At 47.1% G+C, this 17,629-nt stretch overlaps 1 protein-coding gene across 5 annotated transcripts in view; it reads left to right on the forward strand.

The window, feature by feature from the left end:
• ECE1 (endothelin converting enzyme 1) overlaps positions 1–17,629 on the forward strand; it is a 113,834-nt gene that overhangs the window by 77,504 nt on the left and 18,701 nt on the right. For all 5 annotated transcript variants that reach the window (XM_066270196.1, XM_066270197.1, XM_066270198.1 and 2 more), the window contains 5 exons: positions 339–485; positions 1,953–2,018; positions 3,122–3,313; positions 15,165–15,307; positions 16,329–16,443. In XM_066270196.1, the coding sequence (XP_066126293.1) occupies positions 339–485; positions 1,953–2,018; positions 3,122–3,313; positions 15,165–15,307; positions 16,329–16,443 (663 nt within the window). The remainder of the gene's footprint in view (positions 1–338; positions 486–1,952; positions 2,019–3,121; positions 3,314–15,164; positions 15,308–16,328; positions 16,444–17,629) is intronic.

A 17,629-nucleotide genomic window follows, 5' to 3' on the forward strand; every position in this document is an offset into this window, starting at 1 on the left:
TAATGCTTCAGTAGGAATGACATGCAAGTGATTTAGTATCCAAAAAATAAAGAATGTACCGGAGAAGTCATCTTCCCATTCCCGTCCCCGCCACTCAGGGAGCAGCCGCCATACGGATTCATGGCTCACTTGTCCAGGGCACATCTTGCCCCCTTCAGGATTTCTGGCTTGTTGGTCAGAAACCCCTCATGAAGATCAGCCCTTTCATTTGCTTTTGAGGCTCAGAGAGGTCAGCTGACCACACCGGGGTCACAGAGCATGTCAGCTACAGAAGCACATTTCGCTCTCAGATCTCCCTGCCACCTCATCATCTACCTGTTTCCTCTCCCTCCCCACAGCTCGGGGGCTGGAACATCACAGGGCCCTGGGACAAGGACAACTTCCAGGACATCCTGCAGCTGGTCACCTCCCACTACCGCACCTCGCCCTTCTTCTCCGTCTACGTCAGCGCCGATTCCAAGAACTCCAACAGCAACGTGATCCAGGTAAACCGCCCTGCAGTCCCGGGGAGAAGGGGCAGGACCTCAGGGCCTGGGTTGAGTTTATGAAGCGCTGCCTTGGGGCCGGCTTGGGGCCGATGGAGAGGGACTTGCTCTGGCCAGCAAACAGGCTTCTGGTTCGGAGCCTGGGCTATCGCTAGAGGCTCCCAATCACGGGATCTTTACAGGCAAGAAGTTTTGAAAGGGCAGGCTGTCCCCTGGGGTAGCTGGTGGGGGTCACTGCAGCACTGATGAGTGTTCCAGGTTCTCCTTGGTCCCTGTGGGCTCCAGGAGTGATGTGAACCCCCAGGTATAGCTGGAGCCACATCTTGGTCCCTCCCCTACTTCAGCCTCCAGCCTTTGTAGCTCTGCTTGGAATGGCTGAGTCCATCTCTCCCTGCCACAGCCTGTGCCAGGCGGGGGGGTCCTGAAGGCTGAGTTTCTACCCATCTCTGCTACTCTCTTACTGTGTGACCTTGGGTGAGTGCCTCAACCTCTCTGAGCTGCAATTTGCTTACCACTCAAGTAAACTATAGTAACACCTACTCTAGGTCTGACAAATTGTAGTCATAAGGCTCTGATAGGAACTGTCGGAAATTGACCATCCTCACCTGCCCCGCCCCATACTCATCAAGCCTCTTTCCTGGTGTTCTTTCCTTGAACCCCCTTTCCAGCTCTGAGGATTAGATGTTCCCTGTTTTCCAGATGAATAACCTGAGGGTCAGACAGGTTCAGTAACTTTTTTTTTTAATTCAGTGAGAGGAGAGGCAGAGAGACAGTCTCCTGCATGTGCCCCAACCGGGATCCATCCAGCAAGCCCACTAGGGGACGATGCTCTGCCCATCTGGGGCATTGCTCTGTTGCTCAGCAACCTAGCTCTTCTAGTGTCAGAGGCAGAGGCCATGGAGCCATCCTCAGCGCCCAGGGCCAACTACCTCCAATCAAGCCATGGTTGCAGAAGAGGGAGAGAAAGGAGAGGGGGAGGGATGGAGAAGCAGATAGGTGCTTCTCCTATGTGCCCTGACCAGGAATCAAACCTGGGACATCCACATGCTGGGCCAATGCTCTACCATTGAGCCAACTGGCCAGGGCCCAGGTTCAATAACTTGACCAAGGTTATACAGCTTATGAATGGCTCTTAGCCACTGCCCCACCATGGGAAGTGTTTTATGAAATAGAGGTGCTCTGTTGGGCCTAGGCAGTATTTAAAGAGGAGAGTGGCTCTGGCCCTTCAGAAGGGCCCAGCATCCCTGCGGTTGACCACGTGTATGAGCAGGAATCCAGCCCCCATGTGTCTGTTCCCTCCCCAAGAGGGCTCATCGCAGGGCAGCCTCAGCTACCAGCTCGTGTTCCTGCTGGGACCCGAACTGGCCCTCTGTTGCCTTGTGCCAGGTGTCCCCAGGGTACCTGGCGGAGGCCATGCAGTGTGTGTGTGCAGCAGGAGATTCCCTCTCACTCTCACCTTTCCTTCAGGTGGACCAGTCTGGCCTGGGCTTACCTTCAAGGGACTACTACCTGAACAAAACCGAAAATGAGAAGGTGAGTGGACCTCTTCAAAGAGAGTGGCTCCTAACCCCAGCCCACTGCTCTTCATGGTTTGTCCCCACCCCCAGTGTCCCCTGAATGTTTACACCTGTACAGATCTTTGAGCTAGAGGAACACAGAAGTGTCACTTACCTGATAGGTGACACACAGTCCCTGGCAGAGGAGGGATGTCATTATGTCCCTATTCTAAAGTGAGGCTGTTTCACACTTGGGCGTCATGGACACAGTAGGCAGGGAATAGGTGTCTGTGATACGGCCACTGCCATTCGTGGGTGCTGGGCCTTTTATAGAGGCCACCTCTAGTTACCCTGCATATGCTGAACGTCTCCTCTGAACTTCATTCGCTTCATCTGTCACATGGGTGTTATTTTACCTGGCCTATTCCAGAGGGGGCACAAGGCTCAGAGACAGTAAGTGACCTGATTAAGGATTAGATGGTGGTGAGATAGAGATTCACATCCAGAACTGCTAACTCCACGCCTCTCCGTCCCCATGACTGCGTCCCGTGATGTCCCAGGGAGACCTTGCCTGGGGTTCATCCTCTATCCACTTGTCATTCCACCCCCTTGTACTGAGCAAGCACCTCCTGAGAGCCTGAGGCTGGGGACAGGGTGGTAACAGGGCAGCCTGGCCCCTGCCCCGTGGGGCTTAGTGTCTGGAGGGGAGGCAGACGTTCATCAACTGACCACCAGTGAGAGGTGTAATGATAAATTGTGATAAGTGAAGGGTGAGCTGGGAAAGTAACCTGGGGACCTGAGTCAGATCTGGGGCACAGAGAACAGTTCAGAAAAAGTGAGTTCTAGGAACTGAAAGTCGGCCCCATTGGTGGCTCTCATAGGACGAGCATGTGGGAGGGAATGTGGAGCAGGACTGCAGGGGCCAGTGCTCTGGGGGACCTGTGGCCTTAGTCCTGAGGGCCGTCGGAAGCCAGTGAAGCAGCACATGCCAAAATCATTCTAGGAGCCGGTTTTCAGTGGGTTCTTGCATAAAGCACCCAGCTGCTCCCACCCTGTGCTGGGCCACAGCTGGCCTGCCACCCTTGTCCAGTGGACAGTGGGTGGCAGCCACTGACCGCCTGGGGGCGCTGGGTTCCACAGGTCCTGACAGGGTACCTGAACTACATGGTCCAGCTGGGGAAGTTGCTGGGCGGAGGGGATGAGGACACCGTCCGGCCACAGATGCAGCAGATCCTGGACTTTGAGACCACGCTGGCCAACATCACCATCCCCCAGGAGAAACGCCGAGACGAGGAGCTCATCTACCACAAAGTGACAGCAGCCGAGCTACAGGTAACCTCAGCTCCGGCTGGGACAGCCACAGGGCTTCAGGACGTAGGGCGCTGGGCTGGGGGGTTGCAGCTACTTCATCAGACCCTCAAACAGCCCCTGTGAAGCAGGGCTGGTTGTTACATCCAGTTCACAGATGGAAGAACTGACTGAGGCACAGAGAGGTGGCGTTACCTGCTGAAGGCCACACAGCTGGTGACTGCAAAGCACGTCTCTTGCCTACACCAGGCTGCCTTTTTTTTAAGATTGTATTCATTCATTTTAGAGAGAGAGAAGGAGAGGAGCAGGAAGCATCAACTGTCATATGTGCCTTGACCAGGCAAGCCCAGGGTTTCATACCAGCAACCTCAGCGTTCCAGGTCGACGCTTTATCCACTGCGCCACCACAGGTCAGGCGCCAGGTTGCTTTTCTGTAACAACACTTGCCTGTGGAGACTCTGTGGTCATGATAACAACTCACATTGATGGCATTTCCAGTCTCTCAAGCACCAAGCTCATTGAGCCTGGTGTACACGGCAAACAGTAAATGTGAAGTGTGGGTCTGTCTTCACAACTTTTTTATGCCAGGAGATTAGGGGACATGTTTAAGGCCATGACAGTCCTCTAAGTGGCAGGGGAGCTGGGCATTGGACTCAGGCTTGGCTCACTGACGCTCTGCTTCTGACCATGACCCCAGTGACCTCCTGGAGGTGGAATCTGTTGGGGTCAGAGCTGTGAGGCTCTCTACTGACTGGAACCCATTTGAAAAGCAGATATCCCCCTCCATAGCTCAGCCTTTGATAAAGGCTGCCCCCTGGTGGCTGTTTGGGACTTGCAGGTCATGAGAGGGCCTGCCAAGTTCCTTCTTTCCAGTTCATGGGGCCCAGGTCCCCCAGGGTCACATAGAAACCAGCAGAGTGGCCTCAGCCAATCTTTCTGTTCCCTGCCATCGCCCAGGAATGCTGGGCTGGGCCTTGCTCCCCTGGGGAGGATTTCTGGGCCACTTGTGTTGGGACACCACTAAAATGTCTCCTCCCTTCTCTATCCTCTGATCAGCCAAGTCCTGCCCATGCATTAGAGTCTGGCGCATTTCCTCTCTTTCTGGAAGAACACTGAAGTCCCAACTCTTCTCTCCTCCCTTCCTCCCTTTGACGGGTGTATGCAGGGCCACCGACGAGGAAACACCCCAAATTCACCGCTGAGGGCTTTGAGTACAAGACACAGGGCACTAGGGCCGGGTAGGGTGAAGTCGAGGAGGCGAGACTGGCTCGTGCGTGAGCAGCAGCCAGCCAGACCGGTGTCGCAGGTGGAGAGCTAGCCCATGCGAAGCCCGGCCTCCTTCTGGGTGCCTGCTGCCCTTTAGGTCCCCAGAGAAGCTGACATCGGGGCCAGTGGTGCTGGGTGAATCGTCCGGAACACCAGCAGCCTGGGCACCATCTGGCGCTGTTTTTCTGCTCTGAGGCCAGGTCAGGGGAGACGCTGTTTGTGCAGCAGCATCTGGTTTGCTCCTGCTGCCCGTTCTCAGCTCAAGAGAGAGAGGGCCCCCCTTCCCTGAGCAGTGCCCCCGACTGTGGCCATGATGCCCACTCACTACCCACAGTAGTCCTGGGCTCATCAGCCCCAGCCTGGCTATCAGGTTCTGTCCCCAGCCACCCTTATCACCATTGCTTTTGTTCTGTTCTCCCAAGCAAGAAAGGAAAGCTTCCTCCCCCCACATCCCCCTTCAACTGCAGAGCTTTCAGGGCAGGGAGGACTTCAGCAGAGGGGGGCAGCCCAGCCGGAGCTGGTGAGCCCTGCGCATAGTCAGAGCACTGCTCTGGCCCAGCGCCACCACATGAGCCGCGTGACGTTGGGCAAATCACAGGACCCTTCCTTTGAGCCTGGGTTTCCCTTGTAAAATAGGGCTTTGCTCACTCACTCATTCACACCTGCTGTGTGCTAGAGCACCGCCACAACTGAGGAGCAACCCCACCCTCACAGCTTCAAGTCACAAGAGTCCTTTGAGAACAAATTGAAAACTGTGGAGTGTTTCTCAGAAGACATGGGCATGTTTAAAGGCGTCCTGGACCCCTAAGCCTGTCTGCTGAGTGAGAATCGTGCCTGGCTTGCCCATGGACTTGTGAGAGGATACAATGGAGCAAAGGATGAGGTTTCTTTTTATAAACTGATATATGCAGTTCAACTATTCAATATATTTTAGTGCCCGTCGTTTGCATTATTCCTTTGTTACTAGGGATCCCAGCTCATATCCCCAGCGCTGAACTAATTTGACTCATTCCACCCTTGGTTAGAGAATGTCTTGTTCCCTGGTGTTTGGAAACTGGTTTTCCATACTCCCGGTGACTCAGGGAGTTCCAGACTAGCCCCCTGCAGCGTCTGAATGCAGAACACTGAATCAGGCATCCTCCTGTCACTTCCCTGGGGGCCTGAGGGCTCTCCCATTCCTTTCTAGGACCTTCTACACCAAAAGGTGTTGGGGAATGAGCCCCATTTAAAACCTCCAATGGAGATGGAACCTGACTGCCTCTTCCTCTTCTCTCCCTCCTTGCTCGAGCTGGGCGGCTGGTGACCAGCCATGCTCTTTGGCTGCAGGTATGGAAAATAGAGCTCTTTGGTGTGCCCCAAAGGATTGGAGTCACAAGTGGAACGTCCTGGTGGTTAAAACAGGCATCCCCTTGGAGACGGACCTAGACATGCATTTCAGTTTGGCATTCTTTAAAGGACTAGGGAGTGAAAATGTGGAAACCCTGGTTCGGTACACACCCTGTCTCAGAGTTGTGGGAATTCACCTGCACAGAGCAGCCGCTGTCCCTAAAGGAACAGGCTTGTGTCAACTACATAGAGATCAGTCTCCTGGTATCTGTGCCCTGATCAGAGAGTTCCGATTTATGCAGTTTATGAAGCTCTTGTTAATTGTATAAACAGTGACGTTTTGTCAATGTGGCCAATTTCCCAGGGATCTTGGCCAGCAGGTCACATAAACAGGTGGCTCTAAGTGTTGAGCCCTATTCAACCATCTTCCCTAAACACCTCCAAGTTCTGCAGCCACAGAAATGTTAAGGGGACGCCCCAGAGGTTGCCTGCCGGGGGGCTCCTGCCAGGAAGAGAGAGCAGAAGGAAGAAGCTAGGGAGAAAGGGTTGCTGAGCACGCTGCCAGACAGGTGCAGAGCAGCCAGCCCTGGAGTGGAGGTGGGGCTCGTTGTCCCCATTGTAGAGGAAGGCTGGGTCTTCTCAGGCCAGTGCAGGGCTCTCACCAGCTCGTCTCGCTGTGGGGCAGGCAGGCATTTGCAGGAGCCCACTGGGCACAGCTCTTCCCAACTCTGTGGGAAGTCTGCAGTAGGTCATGGTGGGAATACAAACCGAAGCCCCCACCCCTGAGAGCAGGTTGTCAGACCCTTGCCTGTGGAAGCTGCCCTCCCCTGTCCTCTGAGGTCCTTGTTCCCCAGCAGCCGAGCTGTCCATTAAAACTGGGCACATGAGTACACCTGGGTTTTCAACCTGGGTTTATACCTGTCACTGTAGCTGACCTGCAAATTCAGTATCTGTTAAGTGGAGGGTTTTTGTGGCTGCCTCTCTCACTGAGGACACCATAGGTGGTTACCAACGGGTCATAGATTCAGGTGATGTTATGGACTGGTCTTACATCATTGATGGATCTTACCATGGGGAGGCCATTTATAATGCATTTCTCACCTGCCTTTGTCTTGCATTTTTCCCTTTTTCAAGGGAACAAAGAACAGAATTTGGAATGGGACGAGCCCAGGCCCGCTCTTGGGAGACTTTCAGCAGTGATTACAATAGCTAATACTGACCACTTGCTGAGCGCCAGATACCTTCCTGATTGACACATACAGGCATGTTTGCGATAACACAGGCATGTAGTCCCTCCCCCCAAAAAAATACCTTGCATTCTGTAAGAATACAGGACCAATAACTATAAATAACAAGACAGATGGGAAAATAGGTCAGGAGCAGACCATTCAAAAGTTGTGCAGCTTTGCTTGAGAGCAGGTGTGTCGCTAAGTGAAACAGCAGTCACAGAAGGACAAATGCTATATGATTGCACTTATATGAGGTAGCTAGAGTAGGCCGACTCGACTCGTAGGGACAGAACATAGAGTGGGGGTACAGTTTCAATTTTGCAAGATGAAATAAGTGAATGGATGTGTTGATGGTTGGGTAAGGATGTGAATGTACTTAGTGCCACTGAACTGTACCCCTTTTTTTAGCAAGAGAGAAAGAGGAACAGATAGGGACAGACAGAAAGAGAGAGATGAGAAGCATTAGTTCTTCGTTGCAAGACTTTAGTTGTTCATTGATTGCTTTCTCATATGTGCCTTGACTGGGAGGCTATAGCCAAGCCAGTGACCCCTCGCTCAAGCCAGCAAGCTTGGGCTCAAGCCAGCAACCATGAGGTCATGTCTGTGATCCCATGCTCAAGCTGGATAAGTCAGCACTGAAGCCAGTGACCTTGGGTTTCAAACCTGGGTCCTCTGTGTCCCAGCCCAATGCTCTGTCCACTGTGTCACCGTCTGGTCAGACTGACCTGTACCCTTAAAAAGGGTTAAGATGCCCTGGCCGGTGGCTCAATGGATGGAGCGTCATCCCAGAGTGCCAAGGTCACCAGGTTCAATCCTGATATCACCGGTCGGGGCACATATGAGAAGCAATTAATGAGTGCACAACTAAATGGAACAACTAAGTGGAACAGCAAGTTGATGCTTCTCTCTCTCTCTCTTCCCCTCTCTTCCCCTTTTCCTCCCTTTTCCTCTCTCTCCCTCTCTCCCCCCTCCCTTTCTCTCAAAAAAAAGGTTAAGATGGTAAATTGTAGATGCTTAGTCTTACCACAATTTAAAATAAACATTGTGTAACTTTGTAATCAAAACACTCACAAAACAATAATTGAGACCTTGAGAGAGCGCACAGCATGGCGGAGGCCGCCTGCTGGGAGGTGGAAACGCGGCTGTGGACAGAGACCCTGCAGACAGCCGGGGGCTCTGAGCCGTGGGGCTGCCCGTAAGGTGGGCCAAAGGCAAGTGAACCCTGCCAAGCTGAGGGTTATGCCAAGCTGGCTGTGTCTCTGAGGGGAGGGAGCCCCTGGGCAGGTGCTCATTTTAAATTACCTTAAAATAGATCTGATGGGCTTCCTGTGGATGCATCAGCTGAGCAGAGGGATTTTCCTCTCTGGCTGAAGGTTATCATACTTGCTTCTCCTGAATGCCATGCCTGAGAAAAATCACCTATGGACCAAAACAGTTGACATGTTATACTGCTGTCATTCTTTTCTTTTTTTTTTTTTTTTTTTTTTTTTTGCTTTTTTAAAAAATTTAATTGTGTTTACATAGATTCTAGACTCACCCCGAATGCATCCCCCCTCCCCCCTATTTCCCTCAACATCTCCCTTGTCCCCCTCCCTACAGCACCCTCCCCCCTTCCCTTCAGGTTTATCTCATCCTATCATCCCCTTTCCCTCTGTCCTCTTTTCCTCTGGTCCCTTTGATCCCTCCTCTGTCTCAGTTCCGTCCCTCAGTTCACATTGTTCATTGGATTCCTCAAATGAGTGAGGTCATATGATATTTTTCTTTCTCTGCCTGGCTTATTTCATTCAACATAATAGTTTCCAGGTCCCTCCATATTGTTGCAAAAGGTAATATTTCCTTCTTTTTCATAGCCCCATAGTATTCCATTGTATATATGTATACTGCTTTTTAATCCACTCGTCCACTGATGGACCCTTGGGTTGTTTCCAGATCTTCGCTATTGTGAACAATGCTGCCATAAACATGGGGGTGCATTTCTTTTTTTCAGTCGGTGATATGGTGTCCTTGGGATATATTCCTATAAGTGGGATGGCTGGGTCAAAGGGCAGTTCCATTTCTAATTTTTTGAGGAATCTCCATACTGTTTTCCACAGTGGCTGCACCAGTCTGCATTCCCACCAGCAGTGCAGGAGGGTTCCCCTTTCTCCACATCCTCGCCAGCACCTATCCTGTGTTGTTTTGTCAATGAACGCATTCTGATTGGTGTGAGGTGATATCTCATTGTGGTCTTAATTGCATTTCTCTAATGATTAGTGGTGTTGAACATTTTTTCATTTGTCTATTGGCCATCTGTATGTCCTCTTTGGAGAAGTGTCTATTCATTTATTGTGCCCATTTTTTGATTGGATTGTTTGTCTTCCTGGTGTTGAGTTTTACAAGTTCTTTATAAATTTTAGTTATTAACCCCTTATCAGACGTATTGTCAAATATGTTCTCCCATTGTGTAGTTTGTGTTTTTATTCTGTTCATATTGTCTTTAGCTGTGCAAAAGCTTTTTAGTTTGATGTACTCCCACTTATTTATCCTGTCTTTTATTTCATTTGCCTGTGGAGATAATTCAGCAAAGATACTGCTGTGATAGATGTCGGTGAGCTTACTGCCTAAGTTTTCTTCTAGGATACTTATGGTTTCACGATTTACATTTAAGCCCTTTATCCATTTTGAGTTTATTTCTATGCATGGTGTAAGTTGGTGGTCTACTTTCATTTTTTTGCAGGTAGCTGTCCAGTTTTCCCAACACCATTTGTTAAAGAGACTTGTCTTTACTCCACTGTATGCTCTTACCTCCTTTGTCAAATATCAATTGTCCATAAAGATGTGGGTTTATTTCTGGGTTCTCTGTTCTGTTCCATTGATCTATATGTCTGTTCTTATGCCAGTACCAGGCTGTTTTGAGTACAATGGCCTTGTAGTATAACTTGATATCAGGAAGTGTGATACCTCCCACTTTATTCTTCTTTTTCAAGATTGCTGAGGCTATTCATGTTCTTTTTTAGTTCCATATAAATTTTTGGAATATGTGTTCTATATCTTTGAAGTATGTCATTGGTATTTTAATTGGTATTGCATTGAATTTATAAATTGCTTTGGGTAATATAGACATTTTAATTATGTTTAATCTTCCTAACCGTGAGCATGGTATTTGCTTCCACTTGTTTGTGTCTTCCTTGATTTCTTTTATCAATGTTTTATAATTTTCTGAGTATAAGTCTTTAACCTCCTTGGTTAAATTTACTCCTAAGTACTTTATTTTTTTTGTTGCAGTAGTGAAAGGGATTGTTTCCTTAGTTCCTCTTTCTGACAGTTCATTGTTCGTGTATAAAAATGTCTCTGATTTCTGTGTATTAACTTTATATCCTGCCACCTTGCTGAATTCATTTATTAGGTCCAGTAGTTTTTTGACTGAGACTTTAGGGTTTTCTATATACAGTATCATGTCATCTGCAAATAATGATAGTTTTAATTCTTATCCAATTTGGATGCCTTTTATTTCTTCTTCTTGTCTGATTGCTGTGGCTAGGACTTCCAGTACTATGTTGAATAAGAGTGGTGAAAGGGGGCACCCCTGCCTTGTTCCTGATTTTAGGGGAATTGCTTTTAATTTTTTTCCATTAATTATAATGTTGGCTGTGGGTTTGTAATAGATGGCCTTTATCATGTTGAGGTATGTTCCCTGTATTCCCACTTTGCTAAGAGTTTTGATCATAAATGGGTGCTGGATTTTATCAAATGCTTTTTCTGCATCTATCGAAATTATCATGTGGTTTTTCTCCTTTCTTTTGTTTATGTGGTGAATCACATTAATTGATTTACGAATGTTGTACCATCCTTGCCTCCCCAGAATAAATCCCACTTGATCATGATGTATGATTTTTTTCATGTATTGCTGGATCCGGTTTGCTAATATTTTGTTGAGGATTTTAGCATCTAAATTCATCAGGGATATTGGCCTATAATTTTCTTTTTTTGTGTTGTCTTTGCCTGGTTTTGGAATCAGAATTATGCTCACCTCATAAAAGGAACTTGGAAGTGTTCCTTCCTCCTGAATTTTTTGAAATAGCTTGAGAAGGACAGGAGTTAGTTCTTTGAATGTTTGGTAGAATTCACCAGTGAAGCCATCAGGCCCAGGAGTTTTGTTTTTTGGGAGCTTTTTGATAACTGTTTCGATCTCTTGTGTTGTAATTGGTCTGTTTAGGTTTTCTGATTCTTCCAGATTGATTTTTGGAAGATTATATGTTTCAAGGAATTTGTCCATTTCACCTAGGTTGTTTAATTTTTTGGCATGCAGTTCTTCATAGTATTTTCTTACAATATTTTGTATTTCTGTTGTGTCAGTTGTTATTTCTCCACTCTCATTTCTAATTTTATTTATTTGAGTCCTCTCTCTTCTTTTCTTGGTGAGTCTTGTTAAAGGTTCATCGATCTTGTTTACCCTTTCAAAGAACCAGCTCTTGGTTTCATTGATCCTCCGTATTGTTTCTTTAGCTTCTATATCATTTATATCTGCTCTGACCTTTATTATTTTCTTCCTTATACTACCTCTGGGCCTTCCTTGCTGTGCTTTTTCTAGTTCTTTTAGATGAAGGGTTAGGTTGTTTATTTGAGCTTTTTCAAGCTTCTTAAGGAATGCCTGTAGTGCTATGAACTTCCCTCTCAGGACTACTTTTGCTGTGTCCCATAAATTTTGAGTTGTTGTTTGCTCATTATCATTTGTTTCTAGGAATATTTTATTTCTTCTTTGATTTCATTGTTAACCCAGTCATTATTTAATAACGTGCTATTTAGTTTCCATGTGTTTGAGTATTTTTCAATTTTTCTGTTGTGGTTGATTTCTAGTTTCATGCCATTGTGGTAAGAGAAAATGCTTGATATGATTTCAGTCTTCTTAAATTTGTTGAGACTGCTTTTGTGTCCTAACATGTGGTCTCTCTTAGAGAATGTACCATGAGCACTTGAAATGAATGTATATTCTGCTGCCTTAGGGTGAAAGGTTCTAAAGATATCTATTAAATCAAGTTGATCTAGTGTGTCCTTTAAGTCTGCTGTTTCTTTGTTAATTTTTTTTCTTGAGGATCTATCTAGTGATGTTAGTGGGATATTGAAATCCCCTACTATTATAGCATTGCTGTTGATCTCACCCTTTATATCCATCAAAGTCTGCTTTATATATTTAAGTGCTCCTATATTAGGTGCGTAGATATTTATGATGGTTATATCTTCCTGTTGGGTTGCTTCCTTTATCATTATGTAGTGACTTTCTTTATCTCTTACTATAGTCTTTGTTTTAAAGTCTATTTTGTCTGATATAAGTATTGCTACCCCAGCTTTTTTTTCATTTCCATTTGCATGAAATATTTTTTTTTCCATCCTTTTATCTTCAGTCTATGTGCATCTTTTGTTTTAAGATGTGTCTCTTGTAGACAGCATATGTACGGGTCCTGTTTTCTTATCCAAGCAGCTACCCTATGTCTTTTGATTGGATCATTTAATCCATTTACATTTAAGGTTATTATTAATATGTAGTTGTTTATTGCCATATTATTCTTTAAACCTGTATTTCTCTTTTGCTATATTCTTTTCCCACTTTGATCTGTTTACAACAGGCCACTTAACATTTCCCGCAGCATTGGTTTGGTTGTAATGAATTCCTTGAGGGTTTTTTTTTTTGTCTGGGAAGCTTTTTATTTCTCCTTCAATTTTAAATGATAGCCTTGCTGGATAAAGTAGTCTTGGTTGTAGGCTCTTGTTCTGCATTACTTTGAATTGCCATTCCCTTCTGGCCTCAAGTATTTCTGTTGAGAAGTCGGGTGTCATCCTTATGGGGGCTCCTTTGTAGGTGATAGCCTTCTTTTCTCTAGCAGCTTTTAATATTTTCTCTTTATTGCTTAGCTCTGGTATTTTAATTAAGATGTGTCTTGGTGTAGGTCTTTTTGGGTTTCTCTTTAATGGAGTTCTCTGTGCTTCTTGAACTTGTGAGACCCTTCCTTGCATCAATTTATGGAAGTTTTCAGCTATGTCAGGAACCCCTATGATGCGGATTGTTATTTCTCTTCATGTTGTCACAGAGCTCTCTCAGAGTCTCCTCAGACTTTTTGAGTCTCTTTTCTTTTTTCTGCTTTGCTTTTGTGCCTTTGTTCATCTTGTCCTCCAACTCGCTGATTTGATCCTCAGCTTCATCCATCCTGCTTTTAATTCCTTCCATTGTGGTCTTTATTTCTGATATTGTATTTGTCACCTCCAACTGATTCTTTTTTAATATTTCAATGTTCTTTTTTATACTTGCTATCTCTTTATTTAGGTGTTCATAATGACCATCCATTGTTGTTCTAAGATCCCTAAGCATCCTAACAATCATTATTCTAAACTCTGCATCTGGCAGTTTGGTTATTTCCATATCACTCAGTTTTTTTCCTGGAGATTTCTCTTGTGGTTTCATTTGGATTGCACTTCTCTGTATTCTCATTATGTCTGTGTGTTTGAGTGTGTTGTTTGTAGGGCTGGTTGAGTCTAGGTTGGTGTTGTCTGCCTCCAATTTTCAGTTGTGTTATTTCTAGGTCCTGTCGTTCTTGAATTTAGCAGTTGTATAGAAGGCCCATCAGATAGAAGCTAATGTTACAGAAGTGTGTATTGAGTTGAACAGGCAGTAGTAACTTATTTAATTCTCACACGAACCCCATGAGGTGCATTCTGTTACTATGGTAGTCCCCACTTTTCAGATCCCGAGGCACAGAGGGGTTCATCATCTTTCTCAGGGTTACACAGCTGGTGGTGAGTGAGAGAGCTCGAGTATGAACCCAGGCAATCTGGCTCCAGACTCAACACACATATCTGTTCATTCCCACCTGAGCCTCCGTTTCATCATCAGTGAACTTGAAATAATAGTACCTACCTCCTAGGCTTGTCCTGATGACCAGTTGGCACCTGGACTGAGAGGGGCTTGATCAACAGCAGCTTCTCACTGCTGCTGCATCCCCTCTGTCCTGTCCTAGTTCCATGTCAAGTTCAGGTTTTGCCCCTTAGAATTCTATGTACATACTTTTTCAACACCCCTGCCCATTTTTCTCTTTACTTAACCAAGATGTTAAGCAGGATGGTCACACTGTTATGTTTTCCATTAAACTTGAAATATGATATTGTTAGATATTTATCTTATATTTGTAACCTGAATTTTACCACCTAAATATAACATTTACATGCTGCTATCCTACATTAAAATATTTTTTGTCAGCCTGACCAGGCGGTGACGCAGTGAATAGAGCATTGGACTGGGATGCAGAGGACCCAGGTTCAAAGCCCTGAGGTTGCCAGCTTGAGCGCGGGATCATCTGGTTTGAGCAAGGCTCACCAGCTTGAGCCCAAGGTCGCTGGCTTGAGCAAGGGGTCACTCGCTCTGCTGTAGCCCCTGGTCAAGGCACAGATGAGAAAGCAATTAATGAACAATTAAGGTGCCGCAATGAAGAATTGATGCTTCTCATCTCTTTCTTCCTGTCTGTCCCCATCTATCCCTCTCTCTGTCTCTCTCTGTCTCTCACAAAATATATATATATTAGGAATTTGTCACATTGAGCAATATTGTAATATGGAAAGTTAGCCATATGAATTTTGACATGTTACAGAGAGGTCAATAAAAAAAATTATATTGGCCTGACCTGTGGTGGCACAGTGGATAACGCGTCAACCTGGAAATGCTGAGGTCGCTGGTTCGAAACCCTGGGCTTGCCTGGTCAAGGCACATATGGGAGTTGATGCTTCCAGCTCCTCCCCCCTTCTCTCTCTCTGTCTCTCTCTCTCTCCCTCTCTCTCTCCTCTCTAAAAATGAATAAAGAAAAAAAGAAAAAAATTATATGAATATATTTTTAAAAAAGAATTGTGTGTACAGCATCTCTGATAAAAGCCAGCCAGCCTTTGTGTGACATCTGCCCGGTACATTGTTGGACAGCTTCCAGCTCTTTGCTCGGTCTGAGGACGGAAGGCACAATGAGAGCTCAAGGACAGCTTCAGAAGGATGCGTCAGAGACCTGCATGCTGAGTCATGCTGTTCTCTTCTCTTCCAGACCTTGGCACCTGCCATCAACTGGCTGCCCTTCCTCAACAGCATCTTCTACCCAGTGGAGATCAATGAATCTGAGCCCATTGTCGTCTATGACAAGGAGTACCTCAGCCAAGTCTCCACCCTCATCAACAACACTGACAAGTGGTAAGGACACCTGGCGGACTGGGACGGGCCTCTCGCAGGCAGCCTTCGGGTCACACCCTGCTGCCCTCCCCTTAGGCAGGACAGGTGAGCGATGACAGGCTGACTCAGCAAAACGGGCCCTGGGGCTGGCTATTAGAGGCAGTGGGGCATCCTGGTTATGGGCGCAGGTTCAAATCCCAGCTCCTCCTCCTGCCAGCTCTATAGCGCTGAGCACGTTTCTTCCCCTTAAGTTTGTTTTCTGCACCCATAAACAGTGCCTCCCAGGTAGGGTTGTTGGGAGACTTGAGTGAGATGATCCACATGAAGTGTTTTCATGGAGTGCCTTGATGGGAAGGGAACTCAGTGAACATTAGCTAACATTTTTAGTTAATATTTATGATTTTTTTTACATTTTAAAGGTCTGCTGTAGAAAGTTTTGAAAACTACAGAAAAAAATATAATGACCCAGAACATGACTCTTGTTCTTACGGGATGTGCGTGTGTGTGTGTGTGCGCGCGCGTGCGCGCATATGTGGAAAGATGTGGAGAGAGAAGACACACACGTGAGAGACAGACGTGGATACACAGTCCCACCCTTCCCTCATCATTGTGACTAGCTGTGTAGTCTGGTTTTTCCTGAACTTTAATCACAAACATTTTCTGCACGCCAGCCCAAACCCTCTGCAGACCTACTTTTTCAGGGCTACATATTGTTCCTTTGGGAACGTGTATGATTATTTACTCACCCCTTCCCCTGTTGGTTCCAGTTTGAGGCTTGCAAGAAGCCCTTACAGAACACTGTGGTGGACAGATCATGGCACTAGGCACCGAGGGCTTTTCAATAGAAGACCCAGGCTCTGCCCTTGAAGAAATCACAGCCCATGTGCTTGGAGAGCAGAACTAGATAGACTGAGACAGGTGTGGAAAAGGCACCTGGGATTGGACCGCTAGGTCTCAGCGCCCCCTAGTGGTCAGTGGGGAAAGTGCTGTGATGCTTCCGGCCCAGGGCACTCCTGAGCGTGTCCTGTCTCCCTTGCCCCAGCCTGCTGAACAACTACATGATCTGGAACCTGGTGCGGAAGACAAGTACTTTCCTTGATCAGCGCTTTCAGGATGCCGACGAGAAGTTTATGGAAGTCATGTATGGGACCAAGAAGGTAAGCCTAGTACTGTGCACTCCCATACAGGTGTTGAGTACTGACTGTGCCAGGCCTTGGGTTGGGGGCTGGCATGATCACGGACCCTCCAGGGCCAGGAGGAGTGGGGTGGGTAGAAGCTTCTAGGATCTTAAAGAAGAGTCTTAGGGATTGAGCTAACTTACAGCAAAAAGTAGCACCTCTGTTGTCTCCCTTCTGATTCCTTTTCAATGGTGAGGATGATAAATGCATTCCTTTTGTAATTCACGGGCTTTTGTATCCCCTGTGAGGTGGGGTTCCATCATCATCCCCCCTTTGCACAGGTGACCCCTGTACTACTTCCCCGTAAACACAAAACACCTGGAGCAGCACCTGGCTCATGGACATGTGACACAGGTGTTCGCTGATGCTGTCATCCTCCCAGGCCCCAGACTTGAGTGGCCCACATTCTTCCAGAGGTCCCAGAGCCCTCCCTTGCCCTCCCCCCAGGAACCCCCCACCCGGGCCTCACCTCCTATGTGGTCAGCCTCGCCCAGGTGCAAGCTGGGTCCAGCTGGAGGCTTTAGCCCTGGGGAAGGGTGGGTGGGGTGGGGGGAGAGGGGACATCCAGGTGGACACCTGGGGACGGTGGGCGAGTTTAAAAGAATGCTGGCGACTACTACACTAGAGGTTAGAGTGTCTTTTTCTCCCTTCTTGCTTAGAAGAAAGTATTTTTAACTAAGGTATATAATTTACGTGCAGTAAAATATATACATGAAGTACATAGTTCAATGAGCTTTGACGAAATGAAATCACCTATTTAACCACCACCCCATTTATTCAGCATCCTCGAAGCAGAATGTTTTCTGTGCCCCTTTCCCATTAGCCCCCCACCCCGCACCCCCAGGTGGGTATAGCTGGGTGTAGACAGAATCACACTCTAAATGCCCTTTTGTGTCTGGCTTCTGCTCAACATAAGCGTGTGACATGTGTCTGTGTTGTATGTATCGATAGCTCATTCCTTTCTGTTGCCAAGTAGTGAGCATGCTGTTGTATGAAAATATGTTTTATTTATCCATCTGCCTGTCGATGGGAGTTTGTGTTGTTCTCCATTGAGGGTTATTATGAAGCAGGCTGCCCTAAGCCTGGGGTGTTTTTACCACCTGCTGTTCAGGGTTCAGAGAACTCGGCAGCAGGAGGGATTTCTGGGAGCAGGGCCTCCACTTGG

The sequence above is a fragment of the Saccopteryx bilineata genome, chromosome 3 (assembly GCF_036850765.1).
Source record: "Saccopteryx bilineata isolate mSacBil1 chromosome 3, mSacBil1_pri_phased_curated, whole genome shotgun sequence".
Classification (NCBI taxonomy): Eukaryota; Metazoa; Chordata; class Mammalia; order Chiroptera; family Emballonuridae; genus Saccopteryx; species Saccopteryx bilineata.